This window comes from Neoarius graeffei, chromosome 27, assembly GCF_027579695.1.
Source record: "Neoarius graeffei isolate fNeoGra1 chromosome 27, fNeoGra1.pri, whole genome shotgun sequence".
In the NCBI taxonomy this organism is placed as follows: Eukaryota; Metazoa; Chordata; class Actinopteri; order Siluriformes; family Ariidae; genus Neoarius; species Neoarius graeffei.
Window position 1 is genome coordinate 39,213,968 of NC_083595.1, and position 16,361 is coordinate 39,230,328.

The 16,361-nt window shown below is 43.0% G+C and overlaps 1 protein-coding gene across 1 annotated transcript in view; it reads left to right on the top strand.

Annotated features, from left to right (window-relative positions):
• smad3a (SMAD family member 3a) overlaps positions 1-16,361 on the top strand; it is a 112,603-nt gene that overhangs the window by 60,623 nt on the left and 35,619 nt on the right. The window contains exons 2-3 of the mRNA XM_060911691.1: positions 10,508-10,701; positions 14,663-14,797. Coding sequence (XP_060767674.1) covers positions 10,508-10,701; positions 14,663-14,797 — 329 coding nt within the window. The remainder of the gene's footprint in view (positions 1-10,507; positions 10,702-14,662; positions 14,798-16,361) is intronic.

Here is a 16,361-nt window from a genome sequence, read left to right on the forward strand (position 1 = left end):
GAGCTGATACCAATTACCAGTGTGAAAATAGCTGATCTACAAAGTCACATGTCAATAAAAGCACGTTGTGATTGAAGATTTTTCTTAACATTTGTCTTATTAATGCTAATAAAGCAGGGCTGGGGGTTTACCTCAGACAGTTGTTGTACATATCTGGACTCCATCCGGCCCTGATCCAACTCACATCCGTACCTGATTTGGGCAGTGAGAGAGAGACTTTTAGTGATCCGTTCCAGATCCAAAAATTGTATCTGTGCCGGATACGGGGCGGAGAGCAAAAGTTATGTGGGACGGATCCGTTTGCTGTATTCAGACCGGACTTTGGAGTGCATCCGGTGCTGATCCGGCTCAGATCAAATTGCTACTGTATCTGGGTAGCCTTTTTCTTTTTTTAAATCTTTGTTTATTGTCTCTTTCTCATCGTTTCTGTGACTCTGTTTCTCTCTCTCTCTCTCTCTCTCTCTCTTTCTCCTTCTCTGTTTCTAGGGGTGTTCACATGGCACATATTTGCATCGATGCTGCACCGATGTATTTTGTTGCGATATATCTTACACCGGTGTAAATTTTGTGGAGCGTTCACACGTCACAAACCTGCTTACTAGAGAGAAGCGTGTTAGCACCGGTGCAGCCCCACTTGCGTTCACACGGCAGTTTTTGCGACCGTGCTACACGATAGTAATAATGCGGAAATGAAATATGCGCATGCGTGAAAATATACTTCCTTTTCCCGGTTGTCATGGCATCACCGGGAAAAGAACGTGGATGAAGACACCAGTGTTGCCAGATGCTGCTGACGTTTTCCAGCCCAAAATATGTTCAAATCCGCCAAAATGCACTTAAAACTGCCCAGTCTGGCAACACTGGAAGACACGCAGTTCTGTTGTTGTTGATATTCACCATTTTGGAAGCGCAAAATACCAGGATACAAATTATGCAATGCCCGTATGTAATCAACTCTCCTCACGCGTAGCGAGTCTACCCCTGTAGCGTTCAGACGTCCCATTTTATATCGGTGCTGCCCCGCAAACTAGCATTTACTCCGGAGTAAATTTCTTAAACCACCTCCCGAGCAGGGTTAGATTTGCACCAGTTTAAGCAGCTTTCAGGGGCGACACCGGTATAACTTTGTACCGTGTGAATGCGCTACCGGGGCAGCCCCGGTGCTACACCGGAGTAAAAGTTGCCGTGTGAACACCCCTTATCTCTGTGCACTGAAGTGTAAACCAGAGGAAATGACAGCTTGTGTGTGTGTGTGTGTATGTGTGTGTGTATATATATACAGAATAAAGCACGGCTCAGCGGTCTCAAAAGTAGCCGGTCACCGGCGGCAAATCGCCGGCTATGGCTTGTTATGCCACCGGCTACTGTCAGTCGAGTCACAAAATTTAATATTAAATATTTCTGACAGCAAAAAAGATTGTGAACGTAAATTACATCCACTATGTCATGTATGTCCGTTGCCGCATCAACTGTGTTTACATCCTCGACACGAGTGCAGCCATTACTGCCGCCTGTGTTGCCAGATTGCGCGTTTTCCCGCCCAATTTGGGCGGTTTTAAGTGCATTTTGGCGGGTTTTGAACATATTTTGGGCTGTAAAACGTCAGCAGTATCTGGCAACATATTTTTTTACTTAATACAAGAAATTAATGGATGACAACGTTTTTGCCAAAATGGTATTTTATTTTCCATTGTTTAGGCAGCTTCAGCATCATACTGTGAGATTCTGTTCAAATTGTTTTTTTTCTTCTATGAAGCCTGAGCCATTTATTTTATTAGTTTATAATTATTGTTTAATTTAGTCTTCAGGAGAGACTGCCTGCACACAGTACTAGTATTAATAGTGTTTTTTTCTTACATGAAAGCTGAGGCATTTATATTATATTTTAAGGTAACTTCATGTTGTGCTGTGAGGTTCTCTGCACTTTAACTTTTGAACCAACAGGTGCATTTGGGGGCGGCACGGTGGTGTAGTGGTTAGCGCTGTCACCTCACAGCAAGAAGGTCCTGAGTTCGAGCCCCGGGGCCGGCGAGGGCCTTTCTGTGTGGAGTTTGCATGTTCTCCCCGTGTCCACGTGGGTTTCCTCCGGGTGCTCCGGTTTCCCCCACAGTCCAAAGACATGCAGGTTAGGTTAACTGGTGACTCTAAATTGACCGTAGGTGTGAATGTGAGTGTGAATGGTTGTCTGTGTCTATGTGTCAGCCCTGTGATGACCTGGCGACTTGTCCAGGGTGTACCCCGCCTTTCGCCCGTAGTCAGCTGGGATAGGCTCCAGCTTGCCTGCGACCCTGTAGAAGGATAAAGCGGCTAGAGATAATGAGATGAGATGAGGTGTATTTGGATAAGTAAAGCCTATTTTTCTGCATTTTTGTAGTCCTGGTAATCTTTTATATTGGTAAAGTTGTTTATAGGACCATTTCTCAGTGTCTTATTTTAATCAATAGTTTTTCAGTAATAACTTAATATTTAACATATCACTCAATTTTAAACAACCCCCGCACCTCCCCCATGGCTTGCCCCCATAGTCTCCAAAATTTCTGTGGGAAACACTGGCGTGCGTAACAACTCTAATCAAGCTTAAGCTAGACGACCCGCCTCAAATACCCATCCCGGGTAAATGTTATCCCAATTTTAGATGGCCTGTTCCAAACCATCCCGCCCCATGAAAAATCCGTACTTCTATCTATCTATCTATCTATCTATCTATCTATCTATCTATCTATCTATCTATCTATCTCTGCACGCTTTGCGTGCATTATGTCTGCCGCTGGCAGACATTTTACCATTTTGCACCCTGCTGTAAATTATTTGTACCCTGCTATTCTCCCAAACTTTGAAGCCCCTGCGGCTCTGCCTTTCCTCCTTCAGACCAGTCACTGACCCTGACACGAGGAGGGGTGTGTGTGTGTTTGTGTGTGTGTTTAGAAGGGTGAATGACGGATCTCACCTTAATTCCGTAGTTGTATCAAATACAAGCTGTGGATGACTAAAAATTAGGCTGTGACTGAAATAAATTAAAGCATTTCATCGTGTAATTCCTTTCTTTTTATTAGACTTTATATTTAGTAGATTTATTTTGATTTTCCTCTCTTTTAGCCTCTCTCTCTCTCTCTCTCTCTCTTGCTCGCTCACTCAGACCTTCACTGTTACTGTCTCTCAGCAGGATGTCTGGCTTTCTGTTTTTTACATCAGTTTTTTTTTTCCTTCCTAATTGGCAGCAAAATCAAGGCTTAAAAACTGAAAGCACATTTGTTTCTACAGTCTAACAGACATCTTTTAAAGATCTCTCGGGCTTTGATATTATGGTGCCTTAAAGCGTTTAAGTTTGCGCGCGTACATGTGTGTCCATGCTCGTTTGTTTAAACGTAGAGTATGTGGTATGTATGAGAGAGAAAGAGTTGCCTCTGGGTGTCTCAAAAGTCTTCACACAATAGTGTTTTCATGGCTGAGCGGATTCGGATGATGCTCGAGGCTTGTAACGAATCTGGAGGAGAATAAAGAAAGCTGGCTCCTTGTTCAGAACTTAAAACATTCAGCTCTGAGGTTTAAACCTCTGCTTAGGACCTTGTGCCACTTAATAAAATGTGTCTATTCGAACAAGCTGCTTCTTTTTCTTTGAAAAGAAATGCACCATAAACCTTCCTGTAAAGCCTCTTGTGTATTCACTTCCTGTTCGTTTTTGGACCGATGGTACAAAAGCATGTGACTTATTATTTTTTACTTTTTTTTTTTGTCAGGAAACGGTGTTCTCATTGCTCATTTTTAGCTCAGTGTTTTGTCAATTTGAAGTCATTTCTGAGAAACAGTGAAAAAACACCCTCTTTCTATTAGAATAGCCGATCAGTATCGCCCTATTTGGTCAGTGATAGTTTCGCACGTGGAGCTCTGGGAATCTGATCCTTTACAAGTGCAGCTCTGTGATTCAACCTCTGTCTGGATTTGTAATATCGGTGTTTTTTTTATCTCTCTAAAATTCCATCTGAAAATACCTTCTGTTTTTTGACAAACTCCAGATCTGGTCATTTTATCCCTGTTAGGATAGACATCTCAGATTTTACAGGAAGAAACGATGCTCAATACAAACAATGGCAACTGTTTTCCACCACAGCTACATTTTATTTTATTTATTTTATTAGCTTCGTAATATATACAACCGGGGCGGCACGGTGGTGTAGTGGTTAGCGCTGTCGCCTCACAGCAAGAAGGTCCGGGTTCGAGCCCCGTGGCCGGCGAGGGCCTTTCTGTGCGGAGTTTGCATGTTCTCCCCGTGTCCGCGTGGGTTTCCTCCGGGTGCTCCGGTTTCCCCCACAGTCCAAAGACATGCAGGTTAGGTTAACTGGTGACTCTAAATTGACCGTAGGTGTGAATGGTTGTCTGTGTCTATGTGTCAGCCCTGTGATGACCTGGCGACTTGTCCAGGGTGTACCCCGCCTTTCGCCCGTAGTCAGCTGGGATAGGCTCCAGCTCGCCTGCGACCCTGTAGAACAGGATAAAGCGGCTAGAGATAATGAGATGAGATATATACAACCCCGATTCCAAAAAAGTTGGGACAAAGTACAAATTGTAAATAAAAACGGAATGCAATGATGCGGAAGTTTCAAAATTCCATATTTTATTCAGAATAGAACATAGATGACATATCAAATGTTTAAACTGAGAAAATGTATCATTTAAAGAGAAAAATTAGGTGATTTTAAATTTCATGACAACAACACATCTCAAAAAAGTTGGGACAAGGCCATGTTTCCCACTGTGAGACATCCCCTTTTCTCTTTACAACAGTCTGTAAACGTCTGGGGACTGAGGAGACAAGTTGCTCAAGTTTAGGGATAGGAATGTTAACCCATTCTTGTCTAATGTACGATTCTAGTTGCTCAACTGTCTTAGGTCTTTTTTGTCGTATCTTCCGTTTTATGATGCGCCAAATGTTTTTTATGGGTGAAAGATCTGGGAAAGCTCTTTCTCCTATTGTAGTGAGTCTGACGTTTGGTTCAGCCAATAATCCCGTGTTAGATGACCGTAGTGAACGGGAGGGTGTGTAGGTCTGTAGGAGTTCTTTAATATATGGCGGGGCAAGATTGTGGAAGGCTTTGAAAGTGATTAGCAGGATTTTAAAGTCAATACGTTGGGATATTGGAAGCCAGTGTAGTTGAATCAGCAGGGGTGAAACATGGTGGAAGGACTTTGAACAGGTAATAATGCGTGACGCAGAGTTTTGGATGAGCTGTAGACGATGGGTGAGTTTGTTTGGGATGCCTGTCAAAATTGCGTTGCAGTAGTCTATGCGGGACGTTACCAGGGTGTTAACAAGCACTTCAGCAGAGTGCTGGGTAAGTACAGGATGCAGTCTAGAGATGTTCCTGAGATGGAAGAACGCAGTTCGACAGACATTATTGATGTGGTTGGAGAATGAGAGGGTGCTGTCCAGGATAACTCCAAGGCTCTTTACCTGTTTAGAGACTGGTATAATGTCCTTACCTATAGAGAGTGATTTGATATTGCTTTTTTGAAGTGTTGTTGTGGTTCCAATGAGTAGAAGCTCAGTTTTACTGCTATTGAGTTTTAGGTAATTTCTTGTTATCCATGCCTGTATGTCATGGAGACAGGCAGTGAGGGCACTGGTACCCCTTTTCCACCAAATCAGTTCCAGGGCTGGTTCGGGGCTGGTGCTGGTGCTGGTTCACAACTCGTTCAACTTGCGAACCAGCTGAGAACCAGTTTGCTTTTCCATAGCTCGCGGTGCTAAGGGAAGCCACGTCATTATGTCACTGTATACGTCAGTTACGTGGATGTATACGTCAGTTACGTCGCTACGTTTGCATAAACCTTGGCGCGAATATCAAAGCAAAAACAACACGGAAGAAGCAGCAGCAGCAGCAACAACAACAATAATAATAATGGATGACTTCGCGTTTGTACAGCTGCTGTTTCTCGTCGCTTAAAAATGGTGATCTTTCGCGGTCTTGTTATTGTTGTTGGTCTTAACAACTCCGCCCCCCGGCTGACGTAAGCGGTTCTTTCCTCTGGCCCAGCAGAGAGTTGGTGCTAGCCTGGAACCGGTTTTTCTGGCCCCAGAGCCAGTTCTTTGTCAGTGGAAACAGAAAACCCGGTTCCAAACTAAGCACTGGCCCCGAACCAGCCCTGGAACTGCTTTGGTGGAAAAGGGCATGAGTGGGACCCTGGCAGTGTATATATATTATATATTATATATACAGTACCGGTATATGAGACAGGGAAACCGCTACAGCGTTAAGCCAATTACTGCAGGCCCAACTAAAAATCTTGTAACAACTAAATGTATAAATATTGATGAATAAGAAAAGTTTAAATAGAATATATAAAACACATTAAATTTACATTAAATAACTAACAACAAGAAGTAGCGAGAGCAAGGCTTCTGCAAGAGTTACATTTCAAACAGGCTGTCTTAAAAGTCCGTGGATCGTTACAGTTGTAGTTGTCCAGTGACGGAAAATAGTCGCGTAACATGATGCGTTTAATTGAGTTCAGTTTGTCCGTGTTCAGGTTTAGTTCATCAGCCAGAGCATTCCATATTCTAGTTGTCCCGATTAAGTATGATTCCTGGTAAGTAGAAGTCTTGCACTGACGTACGGTGTATTTGACAGCGTTGCTGCTTGATGATCTTGTTGGTCGTGTACAACGAGGAACAGGTAATAGGTTGGACTTCATGTGTACCAGGCCATGAGTCATTTTAAAGAAAAAAAAAAACATGTCTAGGTATTCATGCCAATAAGTCATCGGTAGTAAAGACAGTTTTCAGCCTTGAGCTGTAAGAGACTGTGGATAAAAATGGCAGCTTAAGAATATACTTGGTGGCACGTCATTGTATCCTTTCTACTCTTGAGATCAGTTCAATAGACTGTGGTGCCCATGTTTGTGCTCACTCACACTCATACTCACTATCCATTAACATCAGTTTCCACCAGCCGGCAGGTGTGACGTTGCATGATAGGCTTTCACCCTTATTTTCCATGCTGTTCGGTCCCTTGTTTCATTTGCAGTGAGATTGGTCACCTTTAGGTCGTTTGTGACCACTTCGCACCATGTTTTGCGTGGCCTACCCTTTCTTTTCTGCCCATCAACCTAGATGTTCCTTATGGTGTTAATACAGCTCTCAGTCCTTTCTACATGTCCAAACCATCGCTGCCGCTTACATCTGATAGCAGTCACGAGGTCAACCATCTCAAGCCTTGCACGTAGGTCACTAATGCTGGTAACATCATCAGGTTTGACACCACACATCTACCTTAGCATCACCCGCTCGTTTCTCTCCGGCCTTGCCATGTTGATCTTCCTGGGGCCCAGCACTCACTGGCGTACAGCATGGCACCCCAACACAGCTACCATACACCCTACTCCGTGTTTGAAACGACAAGCTCTTGCAAGACAGTATAGGCAGCAGTTCCCTGAATTTGCCCCTGGCGGCTCTCACCCTAGTGATTGTGGCAGCCTCACAGCCACCACCAGCACAGATGGTATCCAAAACAAGCGTGAGATACAGCGTTCACCTCACAGAGACACTTTGAATGTAACAAGTCTTTCTTCTGATAAAACCTAAAAGTCTATTAGCACGAGCTGTTAGCTCCAGCACCTGCTTGTTCCAAGTTAAGTTGTTAGAAACCCAGACACCCACATCGCGTTCAGCATTAACAGATACGAGTTCAGTGTTCTTGAGACTGCAGGTAGATATGACAGGTCTAAGCTTTCTTGTGATTCTTTGCGTTTTGTATGTAGTCTCATTGAACATGAGACCGGATGCTAACGACCAAGCGTGTAGACTGTTTATATCAGATTGTAACAACGCAGCATCTTCCAGAGACTTGATGATCTTATCGTGTCACCGGCGAACATGGCGACATCACTTGACTCAACTGCATCCAGGAGGTCGTTTACAAACAGCAGGAAGAAGGCTGGTCCCAAAATCGAGCCTTTGGGAACTCCGGAACCAATAGGCAGAGGGTCTGACGTAGCACCAGCCATAAGTTGCACATTGGCGGCAATCTGTTAAGTACGAGCTGAACCACTGTATGAGAGTACCACCATAACCAAACTCACGCAGCTTGTGTACCAAATGACTGACTGACCTTGTCGAAGGCTTTTGACATGCCCATGTAAGTCACGTCAATCTGTTCACCATTGTCTAGCATTGATCCCATGTGGTCCAAGACGTCTAGGAGGTTAGACGTACAGGATTTTGCACTAAGGAATCCATGCTGACACGTGCTGATCGTGTTGTACAGTTGGTCTTTGAAGCTGTTGAGGACACATCGTTCTAGAACTTTTGGCACCAGCGAAAGCAAAGAGATAGGTCTGTAATTCTCTGCATACTCAGGGTTGCCTTTTTTGAATACAGGTACGACGTTCGCTTCTTTCCACTCCTGCGGAAAGACTCCAGTGTTGAGTGATTTATTAAATAGTTTGCAGAGAGATGGTGTGATTACAGAAGCCGTCTCCTTAAGCAGTTTTGCTGGGATGCCATCTGGTCCTGTTGCTTTGGTGACATCAAGAGATTCTCGTGTGGTTAGAACTTCACCAACTGTGAGCGTTAGTTGACATGTAGTAAGTTCAGGAACTACACTGATAGATGTCTCGGAAGCTCCACAACATGAAAAAAAACTGAGGCAAAGTAGGAGTGGAATAAGTTGGCTATCTCCAGAGGTGTGTCAGCTGAACATCAAGATGCCCGATCATATACAGCTTGTTCGTTCACACCGGTAGATGTTGCCAATGTGATGTGACCAGGAATCAGGCGTAATTTGGATTTCAATTTTAAGATGGACCAGAACCGTTTCGGATATCTGGTTCAAAAGAACCAAAGAATTCCTTTCGGCTGTCCCTTATCATGCGCTTTACTTGTGCTCGCAGTGGTATAAACCTGTGTTTTAGGAGATGATTTGTAGACGATCTCTTCAGTTTTTGTCTTATAGTGTCTTTCTTCTTGATCAGATTTATTATGGCTCCATTGATCCAAGGTACAGGGTTACGTCCATTAAAGTGCATATTCTGGACCAATTTCTTTTTTTATTTATATGAAAGTATGTCTCTTTACACTCTCATCCAGAAGGGTAATTTTGCACAAGGCCATCTGTCTACAGCAGAAAAAAAATAAAATAACAAAGCACTTCTGGAAAAATCCCAAGGGAGTCTGGAGCCAGATCCGTGACGTTACCTGCGGAAGCGCCAGCAGGCTGCGCGAGCTTTGCACGGTTTCAGTGCACAGCCTGTGTAGACCAAGCGCTCCCATTTCTCTCTCATCGTCCGGTCTTTTGGAAAACGATGAGTACTAATCCCATCAAGATTAGTGTTGCTACACTCTCCTACGATACATCTGTTAACCATTTTAATAATTACGCGATAACGTTGAAGAAATTTGCAGAAAATCACCAGGTCGTTTTCTCATAAACAAACCAGCGCTGATGTAGGATTCAGAAGGAGGCGTCCCGCACGCAACGTCACGAAAAGCCGTATGTAGACCTTTGAAGTCTCCATTGCGGTCGTCGTACACATCTGTACATTTTATCGGGCTTTTGATGAACATTTCTCGGGAGAATGTTTAAAGGAACAGTCCACCGTACTTCCATAATGAAATAAGTTCTTCTCTGAATTGAGACAAGCTGATCCGTACCTCTCCGAGCTTTGCGCGACCTCCCAGTCAGTCAGACGCACTGTCACTCCTGTTAGCAATGTAGCTAGGCTCAATATGGCCAGTGGTATTTTTTGGGGCTGTAGTTAGATGCGACCAAACTCTTCCGCGTTTTTCCTGTTTACATAGGTTTATATGACCAGTGACATGAAACAAAGTTCAGTTACACAAATTGAAACGTGGCGATTTTCTATGCTATGGAAAGTCCGCACTATAATGATGAAGCGCGCAGAAGGTGTTAGTACGCCTGTCATTATAGTGCGGACTTTCCATAGCATAGAAAATCGCCACGTTTCAATTTGTGTAACTGAACTTTGTTTCATGTCACTGGTCATATAAACCTATGTAAACAGGAAAAACGCGGAAGAGTTTGGTCGCATCTAACTACAGCCCCAAAAAATACCATTGGCCATGCTGAGCCTAGCTACATTGCTAACAGGAGTGACAGCGTGTCTGACTGACTGGGAGGTCGCGCAAAGCTCAGAGAGGTACGGATCAGCTCGTCTCAATTCAGAGAAGAACATATTTCATTATGGAAGTACGGTGGACTGTTCCTTTAAGACTATGTTAAGCGGTTCTGGCAAACACCAAATGAATAATGACTTTAAAAAAAAAATCTCTTAAAAATGTAAGTGGTCTCCATACTGACTTCACTGCGAGGAAAAAGGTGTCAATGAAAAAAAATCGCAATCCTGTTTTATACTATGTTTATATTTAAGGGTTTTCTACACAATGATCTGGTGCTTGATAACCAAATAAATTAACTACTTGCTGACAGCTGATGTTTTTCCATCACTTGTCTGTCTTACTATCTTTGTGTGTGTGTGTGTGTGTGTGTGTCAGGTCTCTGGATGGGAGGTTACAGGTGTCTCATAGGAAGGGTCTCCCTCATGTGATCTACTGCCGGCTGTGGCGCTGGCCAGACCTTCAGTCTCACCACGAGCTGAGAGCCATGGAGCTGTGTGAGTTTGCTTTCCACATGAAGAAAGACGAGGTGTGTGTGAACCCCTACCACTATCAGCGTGTAGAGACGCCAGGTAAGAGACAGGCCCTTCTGTTCTGCTTTCAGAGAGGCACTGTGCTTGTTTGTCGTGGTCAAGCAGCAGTAGTTTACCTGACCTAAGAGCTTCATTCTGCTAACACTGAAATAGACAGGAGCAGAGCCAGTTTAAAAAAAAAAAACTGTATATACACTACCGTTCAAAAGTTTGGGGTCACTTTGAAATGTCCTTATTTTTGAAAGAAAAGCACTGTTCTTTTCAGTGAAGATCACTTTAACCCTTTGATGCAAAACATGGGTCAAAAGTGACCCGGCTGAGTTTTTGTCTTCTATATCTTTGCAATAAATTAATTCCATCATTCAGTATTCAAGGTATTCCTCAATTAACTTGTTTTTGATCATCATACATCCTTATTTTATTTTTTCCTTTCTTACTTTTTGAATAAAACCCCTTTTTGTATCACTACCCTTCGAATGCACAACATGGGTCAAAAACGACCTGCATTCATTTTCCAGATTATTTCATGTACGGCTGAGTGTTTCTATGATATACTTTTGAAATAAATTCATTTTGTCATTTACTTTTCCAAATATGCAGCAAATATTTTGTTTTTGTTTAGCACAAATCATCATTTTTTATTTTTCCTTTCTTAAGTTATGAACAAGCACAGCTTTTGTAATTCTACATCAAGTTTACACACATGGGTCAGAACCGACCCGCATGCATTTACTCCAGCGTTCGGTGGGAACTGTGAATTGTGCTTGTGTCAGACATTTCACAGCTCAGCACAGCGCCCTTTGCCCATCTCATACATGGAAGTAATGTTTTTCAATTGTTCTAACATTACCTTAGAAAAAAATTGGTTATGTTTAGGTTACCTTGAGAGTGAGTAGATTACTTGTCAGAAAGTTACAAGTAATTACTATTAGCTACCGAGCTGTTGACATATTCTAATTTAGTTAGCTAATTTTATTGTAGTTGGCTTAGCTAACTACATAGTTAATAAATAAATAACTGGCCCCATTCACTGCTAAAGTAATTACTTGAAACAAATTATTATTATAGTATTAAGATATTTAATTTTAAATCACACTTGGATGACCCATGTGTAGTAATATAAAAAGTATTTTTGTTCATAAAGTAGGAAAGAAAAAATTAAATTAATGATTTGTGGTAATTAAAAACAAGATATTTAAAGAATACTTGGGGGGGCGTCGTGGCTCAGGTGGCTAAGGCGCCATACCATAAATCCGGGGACCCGGGTTCGATTCCGACCAGAGGTCATTTCCCGATCCCTCCCCGTCTCTCTCTCCCACTCATTTCCTGTCCTGTCTCTACACTGTCCTATCCAATAAAGGTGAAAAAAGCCCAAAAAATATCTTTAAAAAAAAAAAAAGAATACTTGGAATATTAAATCATAAAATAAATTGATTTCAAAAGATAGAGCAAAGAAAAACTCAGTCAGCATGAAATAACCTGGAAAATGAATGCGGGTCATTTTTGACCTATGTTGTGCATTAGAAGGGGTGTGCATATGTTTTGCATCAGAGGGTTAAACTAATCAGAAATGCACTCTATACATTGCTAATGTGGTAAATGACTATTCTAGCTGCAAATGTCTGGTTTTTGGTGCAATATCTCCATAGGTGTATAGAGGCCCATTTCCAGCAACTATCACTCCAGTGTTCTAATGGTACAATGTGTTTGCTCATTGCCTCAGAAGGCTAATGGATGATTAGAAAACCCTTGTACAATCATGTTAGCACAGCTGAAAACAGTTGAGCTCTTTAGAGAAGCTATAAAACTGACCTTCCTTTGAGCAGATTGAGTTTCTGGAGCATCACATTTGTGGGGTCGATTAAATGCAGCCTGGGTCCGCCCATCCTAAGTGTGACGCAACACGAGGGCCTGTTGCGAGCTTAGTCTGGCAAGGCAAGCTATCTCCAGCTCTTCCAAGCTCCCGAAAAATCGGGAGCCAATCAACTTTGAGCATCTCCAACGGCCCTGGGTAGAGGCGTGTTCAAGGCAGTGACGTAGTAGAACTGCGACCGGAAGCCATAGATTGTTTACAGAATCTATGCCAGAAGCGCTTCATTCACTAGAAACATTACGAACATGGAGCAGCGGCAAGCCTTTGACACAGCGGTAGATGCTGTATTGAAAGCATTCAACGGGAAGTTCTCATTGAAAACGGAGCAAAGAGCAGCCCTGGAGGTATTTATCTTCTTCCTGTCACTCAAGCAGTTTCCATCGCGTCACATACGTCAGAGGAAAGAGTGATGTGATTGGTTTAAGCTTCGTCACAGCCTTTTCTGGCTTCGACCAGTAGCAAACTGAGGCATTTCAGGGAGGCGGGTCAACCACACGCTTTGGGAAACGGTTGGGCTTAATATCTTTGCCAGACCAAATGCTCGCAGAGCTTTGAAGTCGCGTTAGCCAGACTAGATTAAATGCTCAAAATGGCCAGAAAAATGTCTTGACTATATTTTCTATTCATTTTACAACTTATGGTGGTAAATAAAAGTGTGACTTTTCATGGAAAACACAAAATTGTCTGGGTGACCCCAAACTTTTGAACGGTAGTGTATATTGTCGCACCCGGCTTTGCCGTGCCGCGCCCGCCTCACTCCTCACTGAAGCCTACAGTAATACAGGTTGTTTTTTTGTTTTTTTTTTAAACTACTGCCATCAAGGCATCGTTTTTGCTCATCCTTTCTGACTAAGAACAGATCCAAATTTTCATTTGTATCACAAGCCATAAAAGCCTTAAATCAGTTGAAGTAGCTAGACGTCCAGCTGGTTTGGCCATACCCAATGGCGCATAGTGCATTGTAGGCGTGATGAATGTTATTTTTGTTGGTGTCTGATGGATGTACTATGTGTTGTGTTATATGTTTGACGTTCTGTCATGAAGTGCCTTGTGATTGTGCTGCAATCCCAACTGCCCCTCGGAGACAATAAAGTTATCTACTACTACTACTACTACCTCCTAGTCCGTAGGGGGAGTTTGCTGGCTGGCTGACTCCAACTCGGACTTTGTTTATAACTGACTGTGCTGCTCTGGGGCCGGGAGAGAGAGGGAGAGAGGTTACCGGGCCTGGCTGGGGCCTGTCTCTCTTTCTCCTTCTTCCTCTCTTTTTGCATTACATTCCACCACGCTGATTCTCACCACACTTTTGTTTTGCTCTACACACACTGATATTAACTACATTAGAGTTCATACATTTTATTTTGGATTTAAAATAAATCCCTTTTATTTTGTGTCCACCTTGAGAGAAAGCGCTTTTCAGTATGTACACATTATGTCGATACTACTGTATATAGTGGTATCTACATTTTGGGTGGTCTGTATGTATAGCCAAGGGTCCCTGATTTTTTTTTTCTTAAATAATACCTTAAAACCAAGTCATACAGTGTTGCATCAGGTAGCATGATTGTGTTTGGTTGTCTATGTATCTAGTTTGGAAACTAGACATTGCTAACGTCTGGAAAGGGTGGCACGGTGGTGTAGTGGTTAGCACTATGGCCTCACAGCAAGACAGTTCTGGGTTCAAGCCCAGAGGCCAACGGGGTCTATCTGTATGGAGTTTTCATGTTCTCCCCGTGTCTGCGTGGGTTTCCTCTGGGTGCTCCGGTTTCCCCCACAGTTCAAAGACATGCGGTTAGGTTAGCATAGGGCTAGCCATGGCCTGAAGATTGGGCTGAAGTGCCCTTGAGCAAGGCACCTAACCCCCAACTGCTCCCAGGGTGCTGTAGCATAGCTGCCCACTGCTCTGGGTATGTGTGTGCGCTCATTGCTCACTTATGTGTTCACTACTTTAGAAGGGTTAAATGCAGAGGAGGAGTTTCACTGTGCTTGAGTGTACATGTGATAAATAAAGGCGTCTTGTCTTGAAAGCAAAGCTTTTCGTGCTGTCCTTTTAAAGATGAATATATGGTTATGTCATATGGGATTTGTTGTCCATTAATAACCAGTATCCCTGTTCTCTGTCTGTAGTCCTGCCACCAGTTCTGGTGCCTCGGCACACTGAGATTCCCAGCGAGTTTCCTCCTCTGGATGACTACAGTCACTCCATCCCTGAAAACACCAACTTCCCTGCTGGCATCGAGCCACCGAGCAACTACATTGCAGGTAAAAGTACAAGAGTGCGCGCGCGTGTGTGTGTGTGCGCACATGCCAGGATTAATGTAGTTAAAGAAAATTAAGACTTAAACTCGCAATGAAGAAAAATTCTGTTAACTGAAATTTTTTTTAAAAATCACTCTTTTCAAAAAAAAGAAAAGAGAATGAAATAAAAACTACAATGAACAATGCGACACAAACAAAAATAAAATAAAATAAATTGCAGGTAAAATGGCGGCACGGTGGTGTAGTGGTTAGCGCTGTCGCCTCACAGCAAAAAGGTTCTGGGTTCGAGCCCCAGGGCCGGCAAGGGCCTTTCTGTGTGGAGTTTGCATGTTCTCCCCGTGTCCGCGTGGGTTTCCTCCGGGTGCTCCGGTTTCCCCCACAGTCCAAAGACATGCAGGTTAGGTTAACTGGTGACTCTAAATTGACCGTAGGTGTGAATGTGAGTGTGAATGGTTGTGTGTGTCTATGTGTCAGCCCTGTGATGACCTGGCGACTTGTCCAGGGTGTACCCCGCCTTTCACCCGTAGTCAGCTGGGATAGGCTCCAGCTTGCCTGCGACCCTGTAGAAGGATAAAGCGGCTAGAGATAATGAGATGAGATGAGATGCAGGTAAAATCAGAGCTGGGTAGCTTGCCATCGCTTCACCCCAGCGTCAGAAAAGCACTCCCATGCTGCATGTTGGTTTTGTTTCTTTGACAACAATATTGTGAAAAATGTTAACCCTCTAACCGCTGTGTGATTGGTTGCCTGAAAAGGAGCGGCTTGAGGCGCTGAGAGCGGTGACATAAAATCAATGACATACACTCTCTTCTTATTGGGAACAAGTGAAAAAAGATGTTGGCGCTCAGAAAAAACTTCTCGCCTTCCACAAGGAAGAATTCAAGTTCAAAACATACGTATTTCTGGTATTTTGGCGTTTGGGTGTCCTGATTTTCATACGGTACGCTGATATTTATATAACATGATAATGTGTTCTGACTCATTATAATGAACTGTGCATGGAAGGAAGGGTGTAGAAGAGATTTATTTAAAGGATTAGATGACTGACGGATAAGACGATTGAGCTCGGTAAAGCCCATGTACAACATTTTTATAGCTTCCTGAATTCTAAATAGCTAACCACAAACTAACTGTACTGGAGGGATTCATGCATGAAGGAACAGCATGTTAATCAAGACTTTTCCCCAGCTCAGAAATGTAGTTAAATGTTCTTATCGACGATGATGAGTCTCAGTGTCACAACAGGTGTGACAGCTGACACAAGTCACCACGATGACAAGCAAACACCATTTCTTTCCAAAAATTTTTAATTGAGCAATACTTCGTTACACTGAAAAATATCAATAAAGCTTACATTTGAAAGGCACAAAGGAGAATTCTGTATCAGACAGACCTACGATGAAACATAATAGTCTCACCTGTCATAATATCCAGTATCATTTAGTTGAGCAAACACAAATTTCATTCATGTTGACTGTAAACATATGAAAAGCGTGCTCACCGACACGACTGTTTGACATGTTCGGAGTGATCACAAACCCTCGGTCAGATTTTTATGATTGACAAG